This window comes from Sinocyclocheilus grahami, unplaced genomic scaffold (assembly GCF_001515645.1).
Source record: "Sinocyclocheilus grahami isolate Dianchi unplaced genomic scaffold, SAMN03320097.WGS_v1.1 scaffold170.1, whole genome shotgun sequence".
NCBI classification, from domain to species: Eukaryota; Metazoa; Chordata; class Actinopteri; order Cypriniformes; family Cyprinidae; genus Sinocyclocheilus; species Sinocyclocheilus grahami.
The window spans coordinates 175453-200274 of NW_015505349.1; the positions used below are offsets into that span (position 1 = coordinate 175453).

Consider the following 24822-nt stretch of genomic DNA (forward strand, 5'->3'; position numbering starts at 1 on the left):
AATATATTTTGAGCAACATACAGAATATTTGGAACAGTAATATTCGTTTATTTTTTCTTTGATTTGTTTCTGAAATGTGGGCTGTCCTGCAGCTTTTAATGTGGATGGTTGATTTGATGCTAGAGCTACTGCTGCCCTAAAAAGAAGAACAATAATGACTGACATCTTTATTTAACCTAAATCTGTAATTACAGTTATTTAATTTTAGTTATATAATTTCATATACATAATTTGATTTAATAGTAACCCAATTTGAAGCAAAAACAGAATGTTCTGACTAGCTTTGTGAAATTATACTACATGCCTGAACGAAACAAACAGCAGAAGCTCTGAATGGGACACAGATTCACTCTCTGACAGCAGGAGGCGCTCATACAGAGTTTCCTTGGTTATTGCAGTAAACAAAGCAGAGCTTTTAATGTGAATTATACAGAGACGAGATTAAAAGAAAATACCATCTAAACTTTTCTGAAGACCGTCAGTTCCCCTCAGAAACACATTTAAATAAACCCCCAAATCAATATTGAGGATTTTCTTCCAATAGTTTGTGCATCATGAACAGTGAGTGATCTGCCTGCTACAGTATTTTTCTGTGCGTTCGTCTTCAGCGTCTCTGGCTTGTGTTAACGGGCGTTTACGGACTTCATATTTAACATTCATTAACATAAACAGTTTGTGCAAGTCCAGCCAGAACAGAGATCGGCTGCAATAAAACAATAAACGGCCTGTTGCCGATCTCATAAGTTCCAGAGGAAGCTCCTTCCGCCGTCATACACACACGTGACTGACTGATCGCACCAACAGGAGGAGGAGTTACTCTCAACACTGCACTCAACCTGATGGATTCCTACACTTTCAATCTTTGAGGAGACATGAAAAACAGCGCATACCGCAGGAACGGTATAACGGAACATTTTCAAACCACGGTATACCTTGATACCAGTAATCGGCCCATGCCTAACTGAGATAATGAAATTCAATAATAACGGCAATCGCATTTAACAGTAAAGGCTCATATTTTAATATGTTCTTTTCATTTATGAAGAATTATAAGTGTGTGTATGATGTGATTTAGCCTATGCACATTTGTCCGAAAGCCTGGCGGAGTGATCACAAGATGCTAGGCTAAAGTTTTGTATTATTTACAGAAAGGATACACGTTCTCATCTCTTTTTTCCTGTTTATTTATTTATTTATTTATTACAGGGACAATGCATATTAATAAACATTTCTGTCAATATGCCAGAATTAGCCAGAAGGCTATTTTTCACCTGCAGTCCCTAGACAGATGGTAATAGTCACCCTAAAATAAAATAAAATTACATATTAACATAACAATAAAACAATTACAATACATTTAGTAAAAAGTACTATTAAGCTATGATGTACAATAGAAATGCAACAGACCAACAATCAGACAAACATCAGACAAATACATGAACATACACACACACAAAGCAAAAAAACCAACAGGGGGCAGCGAGAGCAGATGTAGTAGTAAGCTAATGTTGACAGCTCTGATTATCAATGAGCCATTTCTTTAACTGTTAATTATCACGTTGCGCTGCGTGTCTGTTTTTCTTCAAAGCACCAACTTAGAATGCCTAATTTTGGTTTGATTGCTTGTGTTACATGAGAAAATAAATAATTTTGCCTACCTGATGTAATCGGGGAATCGCGGGTGTGGTTCGGATCGCGACTCACAGTCTTTAATATGTCAAGCGGTTCTGGTCTGGTACAGAATTAAATTAGTGCTGCTGTTGGATAACGAGTCGAGTGTTCGGTTAAGTACTGCTGGTGCACATTTACCAAAGAGGACCCGTGCAGTACTCTGCTTTAAACTGCTTTGCGTCTCTGTCAGATAACCCCATGTGCGTGATGCGCCATTTACAGGTATTTCCCTAAACCGCCACACAGCTTATATAATTTTCCGCCAAGGGGCGAAAACGTTCGAGAATTTTGAGAATGATTAAGAAAACGATTATTTATTTTTGATAATTATTTTATTTCAGTTAGTTTTTCAATAACTGTTGTTAGTTTCGTTTCGTTTGAGTTTTTCAAAAACATTTCAGTTTACGAAATTGTTTTTTCATCAATCGTTTTCGTCTTAGTTTTAGTTTACGAAAATAACCTTGTTATATACAGTAGTTGTTGAATTAAGATCTGTGTTAAATCAAAAAATGTGTTTTCATGCAATTAGTATTTTCATGATCGACCACTGCTGTTACTCAGTGTATTCGATTAGTTAGTTCCAACCCTAAGGTATATAAACCCTCACAGCGGAATATTTTTTCTTACACAGCATTACTAAAATAGCTTACAAGATCAAAGGGTGTTACATATGACATGCCATTTTAGAGTATTATTGCGGGATCTAAAAGAATTCTCCAGATAAACTGTGGCACGGGAAAATAAATAAAATGACACGCTCTTTCTTTCTGCTGCTGAAAGCGCTGCAGGCTAGTCGAACGGAAGAGAGGCTCAGAGGGCTGTGTCGAGCGGCTGAGGGAGACGGGTGACAAGTGACCCTGAAGAGGGGATGAGATTCTGTCATTTCTGAGACAGCCACTGTCACTTTTATTCACATTTCAAAAAGGAGCGATGGAAAAAGAGCAGGAATAATGAGGCCGTGGACCTGCAGGCTGAAAGAGAGAGAGAAAGCGAGGGGTGATAAATAAATGAGGAGCAGCGGGGCTGGTGCATGCGTCCAAGGTCAGGGGTACATTTACACCTGTCCCTCAAGGCTGCAGGGCTGCAAAAGCACAACTTGAAATCAGATCGGGGGAGCGGTGTCCTTGACAGTGCAGCGGTGGCCTGGCTGGGTTACAGACGGGGAGGAGGGGGTGGCTTGCCTGCCCCAAACAGCCTCCTGCGGGGGGCGCGCACACCAACGAGAAAAACACCAACAGTGGTGTAATCGAGGCCTGCACTCATGCAGTATTTATTCAGCATCTCTATTATTCATCTCAGACAGACTGTTATACAGTTCGCTTCACACACGCTTCTCCTGTGTACATTAAAAAAACAGGCCCACACTCAGTTAAACATGCCGATGCAAATCGATGCGCACAGGCTAATTGATCTTTTTTAATGGGCTCGCTGGCACCATCAACATGACTCCTATTTTTTAAATTCTGCTTTGTAGCTTTTAGTGAGTGTGTACATATGCACATATATACTCACACAAACATGAGTATTGATTTTACTGGAGGAAAAAACTGCAGCATATTAAAGCCTCTTGGGAGGGAAATGAGGTAGTAAACCTTTAGGACACTTCTTGAATATTTGTTTCGAAATCAAGCTCACTTGATGACTATGAAAGGAATGGGGTTTCGGCACTGGGTGCGGACCATGAAAATGTTATAAGGTCTTTTATATATAAATAAATGGTTTGTCCTGGGCTTCTCTACGATTCTATGTTTGATTCATGTCAATCCTTTCAGAGACTGTTTAATTGCTTTTCAGGCTGTTCTCAACACCGCAGATCTCTTTCGATCTTTGTTTTCCTTATATTTTAACGTCTGAAGCACAAAAAGCTTTCAGGTACTTGGATCAAATTCAAGTCTCTATAACACAAGCTGACCAAGACTTTCTTTCCCCCTCCTTTGCTTCTCCCTCACTGGGAAGATTTATTCCACAGGCCATAAACAGGATGCAGCTGCCCTGTTCTGCTGGAGGAGTTGGAATCCTCAGCGCTTTTCAGTGGACGACACAAAGCCAGTAATGCAGCGAAATTTGGCCTTCTCACGCTACATAATGAAGGAAGTTAACTTGTTCACTCACCACTTCATCCTCTGACCAGCACTTCTCAATCAGCTTGGGGACTGGTTTCTTCACCAGCCGCTGCAGGGCTTTCCCGGCATCATAGCTGCTCTCATGAAGCTGTATGAAAAAAGACAGAGCACAAATTCACATTAATGATAGTTGCTTTGGAAATTTACCTTTACTGTAGTTTGTTAAAATATGAGTATCTTGTAAAGTTACTTTTTTTGTGTGTGTAAATATAGTCAGCTAAACTACCACTTGCTGTTTAAATGTATAACTATCCAACAATATAATCATCTGAAGAAATCATGCGAAAAAAGTTAGGATGAGAGTATAAAAACTTAATATTTACTAAATGTGTTATTACCAAATGCTAAAAAACTCGTAATATGAGCCAACAAAACTAAACACAACTAGTAAATACACTATTTTTACCCTAACTTAAAGGCGAAAATACAAAAAAAGTAATAAATCCAAGAAAAAAACACACCCAAATATAACCTTGATTTGAAAATTCTAAAAACCAATATAAATAAAATAAAAAAAGCTAATTTAGCTCTAACTCAAGTAAAAAACAAACAAACAAACAAATAAATAAATACAATGAATACAATTTGAATAAAACTGAAGACCTAAACTTAACGGTTGAAAACACTAAAAACAACAAATGAACACAATAATTTAATCCTAACTTAACATGAAAACTCTAAATTAAAAACAATACAAATAGAAAATACACAAATTTTCCCTAACTTGAGTCAAAAATGCCAAAATTGAATAAAACTGGAAAATACCCAAATTTAACTGTACTTGAGTAAAAAAAAAAAACACTGAATAAACACTGAGTGAAAATAATAACAACAAAATAAATAAATAAATAAATAATTTAATTATTAATAAAAACAGAAAACATCCTGATTTAACAAGTTAATGTCAGCATTTAATTAACTATTTCACTTTTAAAACTGGGCCATGAAAAACAGCAATACATTTTCAAGACACAAAAATAATGGATACTTGATACTAGAAGTGTGACACTACTTTGAAAACAGCTAACTATCACACTAATGCAAAAGTTAGTAGTGTGGCTACTAGTAAAATTAGTAGTGTGGCTACTTTTAGCTAGTTACTCCACAGCTGATTGTTACAATGTGAGGAAACCATCATATTGGATTGCTATCGACTCATTTTTCCCAGTGTGAGGACAGCCTGAACACTATAACAGTGATTGGCTTCCTATAAACGTGTCAGATAGGGTGAGTTTGGACAGCTGGACTGAGTTTGGACAGCTGGACTGGAAATCTGAAAGCCATTAAGTACTGAGCAGGCAAATGAGTGTGAACTCAAATAACCTAAAATATTCTGCCAAAGAAAGCAGCCACACAAGCCTCAAGGATGACGCCGAAAAACACTGCAATATGACTCAGAACGTCCAGACAAGCTGCTTATTATACTAGCCGTTAACAATGGAGCATTTTGTCGCAAACTGATGTAAGTCACTATTTAAAGGCTTAAAGTTTCCCACATCAGGTTTGTTTACAATAATGGTTGAACACAGAACAATATCTGGTTGGTGTGCAGAGCTAAATCCTTTTTCCTGCATCTCCACTGGAGACATTGGTCAGTTCAAAACACAATTTAGCATCAGCAATCATTTCTGACATGGCTACAACAAAGCAGCTTGTCAAAGGCAAGCAGGTACCAGACTGAGGCGGTTTACGCTGAAAGCACACTGGAATTGCAGATGAGTGGAAAAAGGTCAGGAAACGCTTTTTCCTGCATCTCCACTGGAGACATTGGTCAGTTCAAAACACAATTTAGCATCAGCAATCATTTCTGACATGGCTACAACAAAGCAGCTTGTCAAAGGCAAGCAGGTACCAGACTGCACACTGGAATTGCAGATGAGTGGAAAAAGGTCAGGAAACTGTGAACCTCAGCTCACATTAATTCTCAGCTTATCCACTTCTCAGTCAAAATGGAAATGTCATGTTTATTACATTTCAGGTTCATTTGTCGAATGCTTTTTTTAAAGGCTAGCAAAGACAAGGTGAGGAATTGGTTTGATAATGGCTCACAGGCTGTCCGCCATGGGTGGCATTAGAATATCACGCTGTATGTTCTGTACTTGACCGGGTAGCTTGTCCAGTGGGGGCTGATAAATTCGGCTTTGCAAAAGCTCAGCTGTCAGGGGCCACTGCGCATTAATGAAGCCATGAATTACACCCCTCTTGTTCAGACATCTTACAATCGCAGACATCACTGAGGAGCTATTCAACGGCAATTTACTAGCGCGTTTTGATGGCCCCTGGTGCCTGTGTCTTTCCCGAGGCGAGGCTGTGTTCAGAGAGCAGCAGCCTGTAGTGCACCGCTGAGAAGGTGAACAAATGTGAGTGAAAACGCTGAGGGATTTTTTTTTCATCTTTTGACAATTAGGCATGAAGCCTGCTAGGGACATCTTACTTCACTGTGTCTCTTTGGTGCTGGGCGCTTAATTGGCCAAGACAAATTGGGGTTTAGCTGCTGTTCTGAGCAAGTAGAGGGAACTTCAATGTGCAGTATATGAGTCTGCTGTATAAAGACGGCATAAACAGACAGATTTGTATGTCACACTTAAATTCCTTTGAAGGTCAAGAAAAAGTGTCACGGCCATAAACCACACAATTAATAAAACTGGGAAGTAAATAGAGCCACAAACCCTATGTAATAATCTCTTTTAGACGCAGGGATCTGTTAAAATGATTTCCTCCTGAGCCTGAATGATTAGTTATATAGAAAATGGCTCTTCCTGAAACCTGTGGTCTCTCTGTTAAACCCATCTACTGCCTGGACCTCTTTATGGTTTTGACATTATGACATTTTATGGTTTTCTCAACCGTGAGTAATGTGCCTAATTTCTCTTTGTGTTTTTACTAATTAGCTCTACAGTAAAATGACAATAAATACTGGTAATAGCATAACAAAAGTGCACTCGGACTGAATCACCACTTATAAAGTGGCAGATCAGATCAGTGCCTGAAAAAGCACTCCGTACAGCAGCAACATTGTGAGGAGGATAAGTCATTTAATACTAAGGAGTCTGATAAATCTACATTCTGATCAATCGACATTGCTGATTATTTACATCTCATGTTTGGTTCTTAGAAAGTGACCAGATAATTAAAACAAAACAAAACAAATGACTAAATAGATCAACAACGTTGACAAAATAAAAAGATAAAAAAAAACAGAAAATAATAACAAACATTATCATTATAAAACATTACAATAAAAACGGTAAGCAAAACCATAATTTTTTTACAGGTGCCAAAAACAGCACCTGTAATTTTAAATCTGGAGTAAAGGTCAGTTATGTTGTCAGCTTACAGTGTTTAATGCGTTAAGTGTAGTGTCATCTCGTGAGGCGGCGAGGCAGCCGTCCTCTGTTGACCCCCCATCACACATCCCTGCAAACGCTGCCATGCTCCTGCCAACCACAGAGAGGGAATACTGATGAAATCAAAGCTGACAATGACACATTGTACAACATTACTGAAAAGCGGGTTGACGTGGGGCTTACCTGGCTGCCCGCAGGTACATGAGCAGGTCACAGTCGTTGACCCCAGGCATCCAGACCAGCTCCTCATTCTCTGTCACGGTCTGACCTCCAGGAGAGGGAAAGGGCTGGAGCTCTGGCAGCCTGGCCTAATTTGGCAAAGAGCAGAGGGGACAGACAGCTGCGGTCACAACACAAATAGCACTAGCGATGAGTGCTAAATATCAATTTTCAAATTCATTTAATCTCCACATGCATTGAGCCGATGGAGGGGTGCGAACAATCACGGATGATTAAAAGACCTCACTTGAATTAATGAGGCAACTAAACATTATTCAGCTTCCCCTTGAGTGCAGAAATATTATGTTTAAACTATTTTTTTCTAGGTGACGTTGACGTAAGACATTGTAGGCGGTTACCATGGTGCTGCTATGTGGTTGCTAAGGTGTTTTTTTAGTTAGTTATCAGGAGGTCATGGGATGCCTAATGCCCAAATATGAGCAAGCACAACTAATAAAAACTCGCAATACTTTTTTGTTTGGGGTTGGTAAGATTTTATGTTTTTGAAAGAAATCACTTATGCTCACAAAGGCTGGGTTTATTTTATGAAAAAAAAAGATTTTTTTTGTGTAAGATATTACAATTTAAGACAACTGTTTTCTATTTCAATACATGTTAAACTTATTTTTTTAAACTTATTCCTGCACTGGCAAAACTGAAGATTTTATAGCCATCATAAACTATTTTTTTCTAGGTGACGTTGACGTAAGACATTGTAGGCGGTTACCATGGTGCTGCTATGTGGTTGCTAAGGTGTTTTTTTAGTTAGTTATCAGGAGGTCATGGGATGCCTAATGCCCAAATATGAGCAAGCACAACTAATAAACTCGCAATACTTTTTTGTTTGGGGTTGGTAAGATTTTATGTTTTTGAAAGAAATCACTTATGCTCACAAAGGCTGGGTTTATTTTATGAAAAAAAAAAGATTTTTTTTTGTAAGATATTACAATTTAAGACAACTGTTTTCTATTTCAATACATGTTAAACTTATTTTTTTAAACTTATTCCTGCACTGGCAAAACTGAAGATTTTATAGCCATCACTGCAGTCTTCAGTGTCACATGATCCTTCAGATATCATTCTAATATGCTGATTTGGTGCTCAAGAAACATCAACAATGTTAAAAGCACTGGACACACTGAACGACTTAGAACAGCATTAGTATGATTTCACCCATGTTTCTTGTACATTGTGTCCCGAAACCCTAGACTAAACTCCTTCAGTAGGAATGTTGCCAGGGTAAAATACAAAAATCATGCGCTCAAATACATTTTAAGTCATTTCCTAACATATAACTAACATTCAGTTCTAAAGTCTTACAGATCCGTTCCACGTTGGATCAATATCCATGGTGCGCTAGCCTGTAATGGCCGGCCCTGCAGAGCTTTATTACCACAAACTTCATCTAAAGTCATTTGAAGTAACCTTGGGCAGAGGTCCTGCCGCTGGTTTCACTCCACATGATAACTCTAACAGATCTCTGGGAGGATATACACTAAAACATCTGACATTAATTGCTAGTGGTGCTTGGTCTTTTTCATTGTGTGCCATCTTCTTTAGCGATCTCCCTTTTGGTTTTTCAATTTCAGACCACTGTGACCGTTCCTAATTCCCATAAAACACTGCTGAATGTGTCTAATAAATCCCACACCCTCCGAGCAGCCAATTTCCAAACACACTATTCCATATGAACGCTGCACTGCATGAAAAATCTATCAACCATCTTCATGAATGCGTGACAAGGACATGTTCAAGTTAAGTATGCAGGTGACAGAGGACCAGAGGTAATATCTAAGCAGTCCTTGTGCTTGTCAATCAAGCAACTGCTTAACATGAGCTTCGGATATCGCAGTTCAATCCACACCACAAGCTTTTAACAAGCAATGTCAGGGAAGACAAGGTTTCAGATAACATGCTAAGCATTTGTAAAGAGACATACCTGGTGACTGGGACCGACTCGAATCTCCCCTTGTGTACTGTTTAATCGCCTGAGGAAAAAAAGAGAGAGAAAGAACAAAAACCAAGTTGGTTATGAAATGTTATACAAGGCATTTAACTATTTTATTAGTATATAAGTGTCATGCAGTATGCCAAACTCAACCTCTTGGTGTTAAGTATAGTGTATCATATAATGGACACTGACATCTCTAGTTACTTGGGACTTAAACTGTATTAGTATTAAAAGCCCAGATTGTTAACCTTCAGACTATAACAACCTTTCAGCAGGTTTATTTACAGGTTTTTACCACTCTCTAAAACATTTTCAACGCCCCGACGGTGCTTTTAGGGAATTATACGGCTTTAACAACACAATACAATAATCACATTAATGCACGATTCACATTAATGCACAATAGAGCCTAAGAGGAAATGGTGTGGATTTAAATCTATAGATTGAACAAAGGCACAAAAGGCGACGAACAGCACAGTCGACGCTTCTCATTGTTTTTGTGGAGGTACACTACAAAAGCCCCCAAAAGGCCAGATGATAAGCAGGGGGAGAGGAGCCCTGAAATGGCTGCTGTTACAAACCCATGGCAGTAACCATGGCAACTACAATTTAATAATAGTGTTCCGATCTCCAGCTGCAGTGGATTAAAGAAAATGACAAGATGTTCCTTTTGAAAAGCCTTCCCCGCTCCGTTGCCACGGCAACAGCACTGATTTTCATATAGCCAGGCACAGAGAAGGGCCCAGAAACTGTCACTATGATTTGCGTCCAGACAGAGTAGCTCTCACTCCACCGCTGGGCTGGCTGCCCGAACCTGGCTGCAAAGTGAGGAGAGGTTAGGGCCTCAAATCATATCCCCCTTCATCTGGGTACATTTCATAAACAACCCCTCTCTCTCCCTTCAGCGCGATCCACTAAAAACACAAGCTCTGTCAATGGAGGAAATTCCACACTGAAACAAATATGGCAGATAGATGAAGCAGCAGCAGACAGGCCTTCATTAAAAGCTTTTCAACATTGAGCTGTTTAAAGTTTTAAGAGTCTGATTCTAATGCTCGTGACTCCTATAATGAAAGACAAATCCACATGAAATAAATCGCCAGGCAAGCATTATGGCGCTCTTGTCTGAAACTGAATCTGCTGCGAGATGACGCGATAGTGGAGGAGAGAAATCACTCGGCCGGATTCCTAAACATTCTGCAGGCTCTGCATTTTTGGAGGCTCTGAATTAGGCAGCAAAGCACACAAGAGCCAAAGAGAAGGATCTGAAGGCTGCCACAGTAAGATCGCATACAGAACAATCTCTCCAACATGTGTCAAGGCAAAATGTGAATAATTTAGCCAGTGGAGGAAAATAAAATCCTATTGTTTTCTATAGAATGATTACATTGTGTTACAAGAATAGAAGTTACAAAAGAGACATTTAGATGAATACTGTATGATACTGTAAACCTAATATACTTCAACATGGAAATAATCTATTAACAATAACACTTTAAAATGCGTCAAGAATGAAATGTTACATTAATTTTCTGAATTATAGAACATTAAAAATTATATATTTTTACATTCATGCATTTGGCAGATGCTTTCATCCAATACCACTTACGTTGCATTTCCTGAGAATCAAACATGACTGGCGTTGTTAGCACCATGTTCTATTGTTTGAGATACAGCAACACTTTAGTTTGAATAATTCAAATTTATGTTATTGAACAACATTAATAATACTGAATATTATATTTTAAATTCTATACACATTCCATACAATTTCTTATTAGGTTACTATTAGTACAGACAAATATTAACTTAGATTAATCTTTAATAAACCTATTAATAAATAATAAATGTTATTGAACCATGTCCATTTTACAGGTGTAACCAAGAATCCCAGACAAGCCTGACAATTTGATTATTAACTTGTACACTATGTAACAATTTTGGAGAAAAAAAAACTTTTTCACTCAGTGGGTATTTTGTTAAAGAACTGAAAAAAAAACTACACCCAGATGATGAAGTGAAGAGTTCATCTGAAGCGACAAACTAAAATTCAAACATTTATCTTAACACTCTTCCTATAGCAAGCAAGTTTAAATCAGATTCCAAGAACCGTTACATTTTATGGTCAAATATGCAAGTATATAATATATAATATTATGGTCAAATATTAAAGTATATATACTATTGTTCAAATGTTTGGGATCAGTAATTTTTTTTAAAAGAAATTAATACGTTTACTCTCAGTGATGGTAAAGACATTTATAATGTTACAAAATAATATCAAATAAATGTGTTTTTTTGAACTTTCTATTCCTTAAAAAATCTTGAAAAAAAGTTTCCATAAAAATATTAAGCAGCACAACTGTTTTCAACATTGGTAAGTGTTTCTTGAGCACCAAATCAGCATAGATTTCGGAAGGATTTTTTGAAATAGTAATTTCAATCAGAAGACTACTTTAAAAACAATAACCCCAAACTTTTGAACACGCAAATATTTTTATGGGCATTTTATAATGCAAAATCAAGGTGTTATACAATTCCCAGAAATGCTGGAGATGGAAAATAAAACTCAAAAAGCAGACTTCCATTGTCAAAGACAAGCTATAAAACAGAAGACTGTATTCTTCATGATTTAATCTATTCTCAAACTGCCTTCATGCATTACTGGACAATTTAGAGTGAATAAAGCAAACCCAGCAACAGCACACCTGATATGAATCCTAAAATCTCTATTTGTAAAATATTGTGACAGAGGATCTGAAGACAGAACATGCCTGAGGAGGGCTGATTATTGAAGTCAGTAAAGGCTTACCTGGTTTCTGGGTTATATCCTAAGATGTAGAAGAAAGAGTCGATTCGTGCTTTGAACTCCCTGGCAGCAAATATGTCAGAAAAGTGTGAAATGTTACATTTCCCCCTGCAAAGAAATAGAGCAAACAAATCAGTGTCATGGTGCAAATACATTACCAGATTTACTCAAAGGAATAGTTCACCCAAAATTAATATTTGCCATTATTTACTCACTCTTACGTATTTATATCAATATCTTATTAAATGTTCCAAACACTTATGCTTTTATTTTGCCTGTTTTTTTCCTACTTTTGTAGAAAAAAATAATTTTGGGATACTGATACAACTCAAAGGAATAGTTCACCCAAAATTAATATTTGCCATTATTTACTCACTCTTACGTATTTATATCAATATCTTATTAAATGTTCCAAACACTTATGCTTTTATTTTGCCTGTTTTTTTTCCTACTTTTGTAGAAAAAAATAATTTTGGGATACTGATACTGATTTTTTTTTTAAGTGTGGGTAACCTTGGGGGTTACAGGATCAGAGTATTCCTGTATAGTTGTATTATTAACGCCCTTTCCCTTCATCCTGTTAAGACAAACAAAATGTGACAGATACCACAGGCTTTTCAAACAATGCAGAGCGAAAAACCTCTATGAATCATGACATTTTTACAATCCCCCCTTTCTGCACTTTACATTTTCAACGTCAGGCGCTATCAAAATAATTGGCATCATTGTTTATGCACTGGTTCAATACCTTACTCATAAGATGAAAGGAACGTGAGGTTTGGAGCAGGCATTACGACATGCTAGTGGAATTCATTGAGTTTATCTAAAGCCCTGTAATAAGTCAAATCAAAGGGCTCTCTGTGCAGCAGAAGTTGCAGCTAATTTGCCCTGAAATCAGTGGTTCAGAGCTGTGGCTTAGTGTGCTGCCTCCAGATGGTTTCAGTTAAGAGAGAGGGAAGGAAAGGAGGGAGGAAGAGAAAGAGAAAGAGGGGGGAAAATACATCACATGGGTAAAGACAGACTGAGAAGGTCTGGTTTCTTGACAATAAGCATGCTTGTACTCGTTTTCCTGAGCCTCATCGCAAAAGAACGTAATTGCTTTCCGTAATGCTTTGCATGCAGAATTGCTATGAAATGGTAGTCTGTACGGAGACGACCACTCCTGTAGTCAACTGAGAGGATCAAAATGTCTGTTTACAGCTCTTAAAGTAAATGCGCCAAAAGCAGCAAACTATATATATATATATATATATATATAATGAATAAATAGGCCTATATGAGAAATATATTTTTTACTTAAATAATAAATGAAGAAAACTAAAGAAAAACTGTGCAACAAGTAGCCTAGTATGCAGAGTTTCGGTTCATTTTTGTGCTGCGCAAAAGGAAACCAGACGGCAGAAAGCAGCATCCTATTTTTCTTTAGGCTTATTTTACAAAAGCACAAAGATTTGTTTTTATTGTGGATGTACACAAATAAAGGCAAACCGTTTACAATTCCGATTATCTTTGACTAAAAGGAGTAGTTTCTTCCACTGTTAAAAGGAAAAAATTCAAGTGATTGCACCGGCGCCGCATGCGCACACACAGTTAAGCATTGCTAACCTTGACAATGCAGCCTGCTCATTATCATAATAAAATACAGTCAGTCAAACATATGGGAAAAACACACTGCTCAGTTTAAATATGTAGTAAAATCTGTGCCGTTAATCACCGTACCGCCGTGAATGATGTTATGCAAACCATTTTGTTTTACGTGGATATTGGAACACGAGTGAAGCCAAGGCTACATAATAAATAATATTCTGGCATTCAAATACATCGCGAATACGGAAACATTTGATTTTGTGTCGAATGAGAGACCCAACGTTGGTTTCAGTTTCGTTTTAGCCTAAATTAATTTGTTTTGGCTTGTCGTTTATATTGCTATAGCTTCTTATATTTTTAATTCTTGTTCTTTAACTAAATACTATTAATTGAACGGATTTGTTGTGGAGTGAGGGGAACTAAAATAGCCTAGCTATGTTTACAGTTTTTATTATAATGTTTGTAAACATTTCGTGTCGGCATTAGGCCTATTTCTGAATGAAACAATAAAATGTGACTTAGACGCGACTTATATATTTTTTTCCCCTCTAAAAAATTTTTTTTTATATACGCATAGCGTATTTCAACCATGCAGCAAACCTTTTTAAATATTTTGATAAATTACTAAAAAATAATAAAAAATAAAGCCCTAATATAGGGATGTTCATGTTAACCGTTAACCGACCGTGAAGAATTCTGACCGATTAATACAATCAGTTAAACGGTTTAAAAAGTAAAAAAAATGTTGTAGTCATATTATATATATATATATATATATATATATATATATATACACTCAAAAGGCTAAATATATTGGGATTGAGAGGTATATTGAGGTGCATTGAATATTGTGAGGTTTTTCTGTATTAGGTGAAGTCTTAAGCACTTTACTGCTGTGGACAATTTAATCAACTGTTAAGCACAGGTAAATTTAATTATGTTTGTTACCTGAGGGCAGCAGCATGATAGGTGTCCACATAGTCTGAGATGAAGAGCTCTCTGCTCTTAACCACAGGATCAGTAATAACAAGCTCGCGACCAGAGTCTGGAGAAAGAGACATAAAACAGACACCGAGCGTGAGAGGCATTCCAGACTGCCGCTAATAAAAATGTGCACACATAATAAACGCAGGCGAGACACAAAAGAAACCAGACAATCTCACAGCTTATGAAATATGATTGTTATAGACACAATGAAAGTAACAGTATGGAAGCTCTTGGAAATGGACAATAGAATGGAAAGGAATTAAGCAATGGATTTCAATAAAAAAAACAAACAAACAATCAATGCAATTGAAAAAGCTGCATGAAAAACTTAAACTGTATTTTTATGGTGAAGCAGGCAAATATTTCAATATATGATTTCAATATATTTCAATGACAAATGTCACAACGATCCATACAGACAGTATTGGATGAACATTCGTATTCAGATGGCATCAGCACAAATAACAATGGCTGCCATGTCAGACTAGTCAGTGGTGCAGCAGGTGGTGGCTGCTGCGCTCCGACAAGCTGGCAGAAACGCAAGCCTTCTTAATGCTTTATTGGAGTGTGGTGTGAATCAAAGTGCCAAAGCCCCGGCCGGGCAGAGTCCCCCCAGCCAGTTATTACTGCCTGATGTGTGTATCAAGCTCAGATTTGCTGCTGATAGTCGGGAGAATGAGCGCTCGGAGGGCACATTACATTGAAAGTTATTTGCACTTCATGGCCCCGCTGTCGCTCTTGAGGGAGCGTTACCAGGGAAACAAGGGCAGGAGGGTGGTATCTTTTTCCAAATCCACATTTATTTGAGATGCCGTTCTCTATGAAACTTCACAAACCAATAACCACGGGTGGTTACATAAATAATGTCGCGCAAGAAGGACCCTTCAAGCGGGAGTCCTGTGTTTTTCAACCAACACACACACACACACGTACCGTTCTCATTGTTGCGGTCCTGCACCAGGTGCTGGTAGACAGAGTCAGGTACCTCAGATTGACGGTAGTACCATTTCACATTCATTAACAGATGGTCCCGTTTACTCTGAAAGAGAAAAATAAACATGCGTTAAAATAAATAGACATCATTTGTTTGTTAACAGCATCGCGAATTGAGCTCTTGGCAAACGTAAGCTGGTGCCACACAACTGGGTTTATAATTCTAATCGTCCTGTGCCAAAAGCCCTGGGTGGAACAAAGTCAATTAAAAAGGGATTGAAGGCATTTAATTCTTTAATAAAGTAAACAGCTTCATGCCATGTGTGGGAGGGAGCTGAAGAAACATGCATAGTTCATAATCAGGCAACTAAAAATGAAAAAAAATGAGGCTAGCTTTGTCTAGCCAAACACATTATAAAAAAAAAAAAATGTGTTAGTGTTATTATATATATATATATATATATATATATATATATATATATATACACTCAAAAGGCTAAATATATTGGGATTGAGAGGTATATTGAGGTGCATTGAATATTGTGAGGTTTTTCTGTATTAGGTGAAGTCTTAAGCACTTTACTGCTGTGGACAATTTAATCAACTGTTAAGCACAGGTAAATTTAATTATGTTTGTTACCTGAGGGCAGCAGCATGATAGGTGTCCACATAGTCTGAGATGAAGAGCTCTCTGCTCTTAACCACAGGATCAGTAATAACAAGCTCGCGACCAGAGTCTGGAGAAAGAGACATAAAACAGACACCGAGCGTGAGAGGCATTCCAGACTGCCGCTAATAAAAATGTGCACACATAATAAACGCAGGCGAGACACAAAAGAAACCAGACAATCTCACAGCTTATGAAATATGATTGTTATAGACACAATGAAAGTAACAGTATGGAAGCTCTTGGAAATGGACAATAGAATGGAAAGGAATTAAGCAATGGATTTCAATAAAAAAAACAAACAAACAATCAATGCAATTGAAAAAGCTGCATGAAAAACTTAAACTGTATTTTTATGGTGAAGCAGGCAAATATTTCAATATATGATTTCAATATATTTCAATGACAAATGTCACAACGATCCATACAGACAGTATTGGATGAACATTCGTATTCAGATGGCATCAGCACAAATAACAATGGCTGCCATGTCAGACTAGTCAGTGGTGCAGCAGGTGGTGGCTGCTGCGCTCCGACAAGCTGGCAGAAACGCAAGCCTTCTTAATGCTTTATTGGAGTGTGGTGTGAATCAAAGTGCCAAAGCCCCGGCCGGGCAGAGTCCCCCCAGCCAGTTATTACTGCCTGATGTGTGTATCAAGCTCAGATTTGCTGCTGATAGTCGGGAGAATGAGCGCTCGGAGGGCACATTACATTGAAAGTTATTTGCACTTCATGGCCCCGCTGTCGCTCTTGAGGGAGCGTTACCAGGGAAACAAGGGCAGGAGGGTGGTATCTTTTTCCAAATCCACATTTATTTGAGATGCCGTTCTCTATGAAACTTCACAAACCAATAACCACGGGTGGTTACATAAATAATGTCGCGCAAGAAGGACCCTTCAAGCGGGAGTCCTGTGTTTTTCAACCAACACACACACACACACACACACACGTACCGTTCTCATTGTTGCGGTCCTGCACCAGGTGCTGGTAGACAGAGTCAGGTACCTCAGATTGACGGTAGTACCATTTCACATTCATTAACAGATGGTCCCGTTTACTCTGAAAGAGAAAAATAAACATGCGTTAAAATAAATAGACATCATTTGTTTGTTAACAGCATCGCGAATTGAGCTCTTGGCAAACGTAAGCTGGTGCCACACAACTGGGTTTATAATTCTAATCGTCCTGTGCCAAAAGCCCTGGGTGGAACAAAGTCAATTAAAAAGGGATTGAAGGCATTTAATTCTTTAATAAAGTAAACAGCTTCATGCCATGTGTGGGAGGGAGCTGAAGAAACATGCATAGTTCATAATCAGGCAACTAAAAATGAAAAAAAATGAGGCTAGCTTTGTCTAGCCAAACACATCAGCTGCCACTCCCCTCTTTACCGCAGCTGCACTTTGAACTCTGCCACCCGCTGTCCGTCCATGGGACTGCATGCAGCCGCATTCACTGCAGTAGCGCAGAACGACCAGCAACTGGCAGCACTGAGTCGTGTCCAGACCACCCAGAGGCACTTCCAAGAAGGGCCAGAGAGAGGGAAGAAAAGGGCAAAGCACTGTTTTTATTATCTGACATGAAATATTTATTATCCTCTCACACGAAGCCAACTGACCATTCAAATGGTTTAAAAGGACATTAAAGAAACCACAGCTCAGCAGACGCTGGCGACAAGACCCCCGGAGCAGCGGCCAGAAATCACAGTCATCTTTAACATGACTACAGATTACCACATTCCCCACAAAAGGCAGAGTGTGAATCCTAGGATGGATCACATAGCCAGGGGTCTTTTTTATTGAAAGCCTGATTCAGGGGGGGGGGAATGTTCAAACGAAATGCTCTCTTTTCAAATTACTGACAAATGAAAGTCGAAGGAAAGAATCCTTGGTAGGGATGTAACGATTCACTCAACTCACAGTTAGGGATGTTCATTTTAACCGTTTAACCGGTTAACTGACCGTAAGAATTTTGACCGATTAATACAACCAGTTAAATGGTTTAAAAAGTCATTTAATTATTAATTTTTTCAGTAATTTATCAAAATATTTAAAAAGGTTTGCTGCATGGTTAAAATATGCTACGCGTATAAAAAAAAAAAAAATGTTTTTTTTAGAGGGGAAAAATATACAGTCACGTATATGTTGCATTTTATTGTTTCATTCAGAAATAGGCCTAATGCCGAGGCGAAATGTTTACAAACATTATAATAAACACTGTAAACCTAGCTAGGCTTAGTTCCCCTCACTCCACAACAAATCCGTTCAATTAACAGTATTTAGATAAGAGCAAGAATTAAAAATATAAGAAGCTATAGCAATATAAACGACAAGCCAAAACGAATTCATTTAGGCTAAAATGAAACTGAAATCAACATTGGGTCTCTCAATCGACACAAAATCAAATGTTTTCGTATTCGCAAAGTATTTGAATGGGAAATTATTATTTATTATGTAGCCCAGGCTTCACTCGCGTTCCAATATCCACGTAAAACAAAATGTTTTGCATAACATCACGGCAGTGCGGTGATAACAATTAACGGCACAGATTTTACTACATATTTTTTTACTACATCGTTTTTTTCCCATATGTTTTACTCACTATTTTATTATGATAATGAACAGGCTGCATTGTCAAGGTTAGCAATGCTTAACTGTGTGTGCGCATGCGGCACTGGCACAATCAATTGAATTTTTTCCTTCTAACAGTGGAAGAAACTACTCCTTTTAGTCAAAGATAATCGGAATTGTAAAAGGTTTGCCTTTATTTGTGTACATCCACAATAAAAACAAATCTTTGTGCTTTTGTAAAATAAGCCTAAAAAAAAATAGGATGCCACTTTCTGCCGTCTGGTTTCCTTTTGCGCAGCACAAAAATGAACCGAAACTCTGCATCCTAGGCTACTTGTTGCACAGTTTTTCTTTCATTTTCTTAATTTATTAAGTAAAAATAAGTGTTTGGGATGTGGCTTTTAATGATGAGACCTTTTTTGTAATCAGGCTCTCAAAAAGTATATAACAATTTGGATATAGATTTATCGGCCAACATATCGGTTATCGGCTTTCAAAAATAAAGAATAATCGGTTATCGGTATCGGCCAAAATTTTCATATCGGTGCATCCCTAATATACACACACACACACACAGTATCTCACAGAAGTGAGTAGACCCCTCACATTTTTTTAAAATTGTATGTTTTCATGTGACAACACTGAAGAAATGACACTTTGCTACAATGTATGGTGGGAGTATCATGGTCTGGGGCTGCATGAGTGCTGCCGGCACTGGGGAGCTACAGTTCATTGAGGGAACCATGAATGCCAACATGTACTGTGACATACTGAAGCAGAGCATGATCCCCTCCCTTCGGAGACTGGGCCGCAGGGCAGTATTCCAACATGATAACGACCCCAAACACGCCAAGATGACCACTGCCTTGCTAAAGAAGCTGAGGGTAAAGGTGATGGATTGGCCAAGCATGTCTCAGATCTAAACCCTATTGAGCATCTGTGGGGCATCCTCAAACGGAAGGTGGAGAAGCGCAAGGTCTCGAACATCCACCAGCTCCGTGATGTCATCATGGAGAAGTGGAAGAGGACTCCATGCCCAAGAGGGTTAAGGCAGTGCTGGAAAATAATGGTGGCCACACAAAATAGACACTTTGGGGCCCAATTTTCACTTAGGGGTGTACTCACTTTTGTGGCCAGCGGTTTAGACATTAATGGCTGTGTGTTGAGTTATTTTGAGGGGACAGCAAATTTACACTGTTATACAAGCTGTACACTCACTACTTTACATTGTAGCAGTGTCATTTCTTCAGTGTTGTCACATGAAAACATATAATAAAATATTTACAAAAATGTGAGGGGTGTACTCACTTCTGTGAGATACTGTATATATATAGCCTAGCTTTATTATGGTTTTCTCTGCTGGCAGAAGCGCTGCATGTGCGTGATGTGATATGACCATGTGAAACCTCATGTTCTGTTGTTTGCTGCTTTTTGCGAATTTAAAATGAATCCCCGGAAAACAAATATTAGTATTTTTTAACGGGTCACATACACTTATCCTTTCAAATTTAATTCAATTCTAATTAAAAATAATGTTGTCGGCTAATGGTTAACAATCGGTTAACGAGCGTCGGTTAGGAAAAATAGCCGAAATGAACATCCCTACTCACAATGCGATACAATTCACGAGATGATTTTCTCATTTTTTTTTTTTTTTTTACAAAAAAGACCAAAAGCAGTGTGGGGGTTGCTTTGAGCACTCCTTCCTTCATTTACAACATTAAAAATGAACATTAACCCTATAAAACATTGAGTTTAAAGGGGTCATATGATGCAATTTCAAGTTTTCCTTTCTCTTTGGAGTGTTACAAGCTGTTTGTGAATAGATAAGATCCCTAAAGTTGCAACGACTAAAGTCTCAAACCCAAAGAGATATTTTTTTATAAAAGTTAAGACTGGTCCACGCCTTCCTAAAACGCCTCGTTTAAACATGCCCCCACATGTCTATGTCACGATGTGGGAAGATTTGCATAACACCGCCCAAATGTTCAAGCAAAGAAAGAAGGCGTAACTCTATTGTTGCTGCCACCGTCGCCGCCATGTTGTGAAGACGCTGTGTGTTTCGTTGCGAAAGCGAAAATACTTTGTTTGGCCTTCCAAAAGAGGACACAACTAGAAATCAGTGGTTAAGTTGTATTTACAACACTGTTCCAGAACAGTTCAACCCAAATATTCAGATGTGTGCAGCGCATTTTATGGAGGACTGTTTCCTAATCCTGGCTACTCTCCCTACAATGCCGGCTGTTCTGACTCAGACTGTAAGTACGTTTTCATATTTAAAGAATTTGCCACTGATGATTCAAACGCGAGTTTTGAGCAGTGTAGAGTAGTGCTTGTTGCTTGTCATTTCTCCGATCACAAATGCAGACATGGTTTTATGTTTACGTGGCGCAATGCCACGCAACGCGTAAAAAGACAGTATAAATTATTATAATCCGTAATTATGTCCCTACTGGATGCAACAAATGCCTCGTTTATAATGGGTTTTAATGTTTTTGTCTCATCGCTCCGGGACACGCCATCACAATATGGTAAGGGGCGTAACATTTCCGTCACACACTTGAGCTCAAGGGTTTTCGTCACATGCTTGAGGCCAATCAGAGCACACCACGCTTTTCAGAACGATGAGCTTTGTGAAAATTGATGCGTTTCAGAAAGGCGGGGCATAGAGGAGAAACAATAATGTACAGTATGTGGAAAATAATGTTTTTTTTTTTTTTTTTTACCTTAAACCGCATAAACACTTCATTACACCAAATACACAAAACAATGTTCTTTTTAACAACATCATATGACTCCTTTAAACATGCATAAACACCTCCAGACCTCAAGAACCAACACATACGGTTTGCTAAGATATCTGTGGTGCCAAACAGTTCCTTATGTGGCCGAATTGTGCGACCTTTCCTGTCGCTGCTCTAGAGCTGGAAATGACTGTTTCATTATCAGACCCTAATTATGTTTGCATGTTACACTGAACAGATCACTGCGCAAAATCAAATTATCAAGATAAGCACTCTGAGGCAAAGAGAGGCAGTCGAATGGAGGCAGCGGCGAGGAGCCCATTACAATTACAATGCTGAATTGATTAGTGACATTCCACACAGCATTCCCTCCCTGAGCCGTTCTTCATCTGGCTGATCCCAGCACAGCTCAAAGCCACCTCTTCAAACACATGACTGAATTAAGACTGCTCAAGGGGCTGGCCGGTTCACTTATAAACTGGGTCTCAGTCAGCAATGGAGACAGTAAAGGGAGAGATTTCCCCTCCATAAGAGGAGCGAGGCATTCCAGAGGAGAACGGAGGGGGTGGTGGTGGTCTGTCTGCTCTCTTCTTCTCTCTATAAAGGTTGTGCTGCTTCCTTTGTCTGATCATTGAGCGCTAAACCTGCGAGTCACACGGTAATCCAAAACAGAAATGACCTCCCCACCCACTATGAATCAGACACATTCATTTTTCAAGTCACATTCAAGTCTCATAGGGCTGTGCGAATACTTTCATAGCTTTTATTATTTGAAGTTATTTATTGTTATGAAGTTATTCCTTTAAACTACAGAAAAATGCACACACAACACATACATACACATGCATCATGAATGTAGCATCAGGCATCACAATATCATGTTTCGATTGGAGCTTATTATATACACTCCATAAATACATACATACATATACATATATATATATATATATACACACACACTCCATATATATAAATGTATATATGGAGTGTATATAATAATAAACTCCAATCCAAACATGCATATTGTGATGCCTGATGCTACATTCATGATATAAGCCTGACCTAAAGAGGGCAGAAGAGAGAAGTGGGAAGTGTCAGAAGCATGGGGGAGGTAGGGCGAGACGAACAGCTCGGGCAGCACTAATTACAGCACAGCCAGTGTAAGAGTCCAGTGAGAGTGCTATAAGAAGCTGAAGCTGGACTTTACGAGGTCTGGCCGGAGGGGGAACGGAGCAGGGTGAAGTCTACCAGGGGTCCACCAGCTCGCCAACAGCTGGGCTTTCCACAGGGAGCTACTGGACTAATAATATCCTGATGTGTGGCACACATCACAGAGAAAAGATTTGTGAGGACTATTCATTAGTGATATGAGAATTAAAGAGCTGCAAACAGAAACGGGCTCATGAGCCATGCTTGGATGCAAGAACCGAGGTGGTAATGAGAGGAAAATTACACGAAGCGAATGCCTGCGCACATTGCGTTTGAGTTAGTCAAGGTTTATTACATGCTATTGCTGAAGGTACCAACACTGATATGGCCGCCGTGGCAGAACCTCCCACCCCTGTGATCTGACGCTGCGTGTTGTCAGCTGACATTTTGTCCGTTTAGCGTAATCATTAAACATGGCGGCAGCTGCAGCAGTGCTGGCAGGTCTTATTTTTTAACAGGCAGCTTGAAGCAGTCACATTGCTCCCACATTAACAGGAGACGGTAAAACAACAGCAGCCTGGGCCCTCGTGCTCTCTTCTCACATAACCAACCCACAGCTAAGCAAAGCCAGACCCTGAAGCTTCCCACCTAAAGCACATTAACAGGAAATGTGTGTTTATTTTCAATTTCAATGTTGTGCTTTTCTGTCATCCGGCACCAGAACTCTCTCCGGTTTCACTAACCAAACTGGGCTCAGACTAGTGCAGAGGAACCGAAGAAAAGCAGGGGTTTTCACAGTTCCTGAAGAAGGTGGTGGTGGAAAATGGTTTCTTGGGAGCTTTGGGAGGCATGCGAAGAATCCAAACGGCTCGAGCGCTTATTCTGCCCAATGCACGTACATGGTGGTGGCATCGAGGGGGACAGATCTATGATCTACAAAACATAATATGATTAGCTGGTTGGAAGGGCTCACTCTCTCACGCATGATGGATGTGCACACCGAGACAGTTTCCGCCCATACGCTCGCTCTCTCTTTAACTGCCTCTCAGACATAGACCAGACGCAGCTCTCTCCATATACACACACACACAAGTACTTCCATCTGGACCTCAGCTCACAGCTGTATGTGCCTGAGTAACAGAGAGGAAAAACACTTTGTTGTAAGCCCCAAAACAGCCCTGTGAACAAAAACGTCCCATGTGAATAAAGACATGTAGCATGCTTTTCCTTTTTTAATACGTAAAGAAAAAGAAGCAAGCCTCACATAGACTCCTTTCGACTCGAGCTGTTGAAGGAGAGCAATTGTGCTGCCCTGCCACTGTCAGACTGAAACTAATAATAGTAAACAAGTGCTGATGACATGTTTCTCCCCTGCAAAAGCCTGTGTACAGATTACTCCTCCGCCTGTCTACAAGAACAAATGGAGGGAGGGAGGGAGAGTCACAGCTGTGATGCCGGCACAGTCAGGACCTTTATTCTGCTAAACACCGGGCGCCTCTCTCTCTCCCTCTGCTGTTTAAGATATTAAATCTCTACTCACTTTGAACAAAGTCTGCCCATCTGTCAGCCACTCTCTATATTGGATTTGATGAGCATTAGGCAGTTCAAAGGGGGAGATTTTTAGTGTAACAAAACCAGGATAAAACTACACCCCCCAAACCTTGTGACACAAATCCACTCATGTGAGCTCTGGTCCAAAACCAAGTGAAGCTGTCTGCCTAGGTAACATTTTAAGGCATGTTCCCAACCCAAAGCAAGGCAGTTACATTACTCACCCCTACTAATACACAATTTCAGCCAAATTTTACAGTGAGCTGCCTCACCGTCTACAGCATAAACAGCTGTCTTTTAAAGAAGCCTCAATTGTGACTGTGCTGGAATGATCTACATGGGTAGCTATGTATATAAACAGTGCTCCACAAACAAAGTGCACAAGAATACAGGCAATGGCATTACCAGTGTTAAAAAACAGTTGTGCTGTTTAATATTTTTGTGGAACCCATGATATGTTTTTTTCCTGATGAATAGAAAGTTTAAAAGAACAGCATTTATTTGAAAAGGAAATTTT

General features: G+C 39.0%; 1 protein-coding gene across 7 annotated transcripts in view; it reads right to left on the reverse strand.

Annotated features, from left to right (window-relative positions):
- LOC107593365 (arginine-glutamic acid dipeptide repeats protein-like) overlaps positions 1 to 24822 on the reverse strand; it is a 190076-nt gene that overhangs the window by 33456 nt on the left and 131798 nt on the right. For 6 of the 7 annotated variants that reach the window (XM_016283048.1, XM_016283049.1, XM_016283053.1 and 3 more), the window contains exons 4-10: positions 17248 to 17353; positions 16268 to 16364; positions 12124 to 12228; positions 9300 to 9348; positions 7325 to 7449; positions 7132 to 7231; positions 3784 to 3882 (exon numbers count right to left, since the gene is read on the reverse strand). In XM_016283048.1, coding sequence (XP_016138534.1) covers positions 3784 to 3882; positions 7132 to 7231; positions 7325 to 7449; positions 9300 to 9348; positions 12124 to 12228; positions 16268 to 16364; positions 17248 to 17353 — 681 coding nt within the window. Of the gene's footprint in view, positions 1 to 3783; positions 3883 to 7131; positions 7232 to 7324; positions 7450 to 9299; positions 9349 to 12123; positions 12229 to 14655; positions 14753 to 15627; positions 15936 to 16267; positions 16365 to 17247; positions 17354 to 24822 lie in introns of those variants that run through there. The other variant, XM_016283052.1, reaches the window with a different exon arrangement.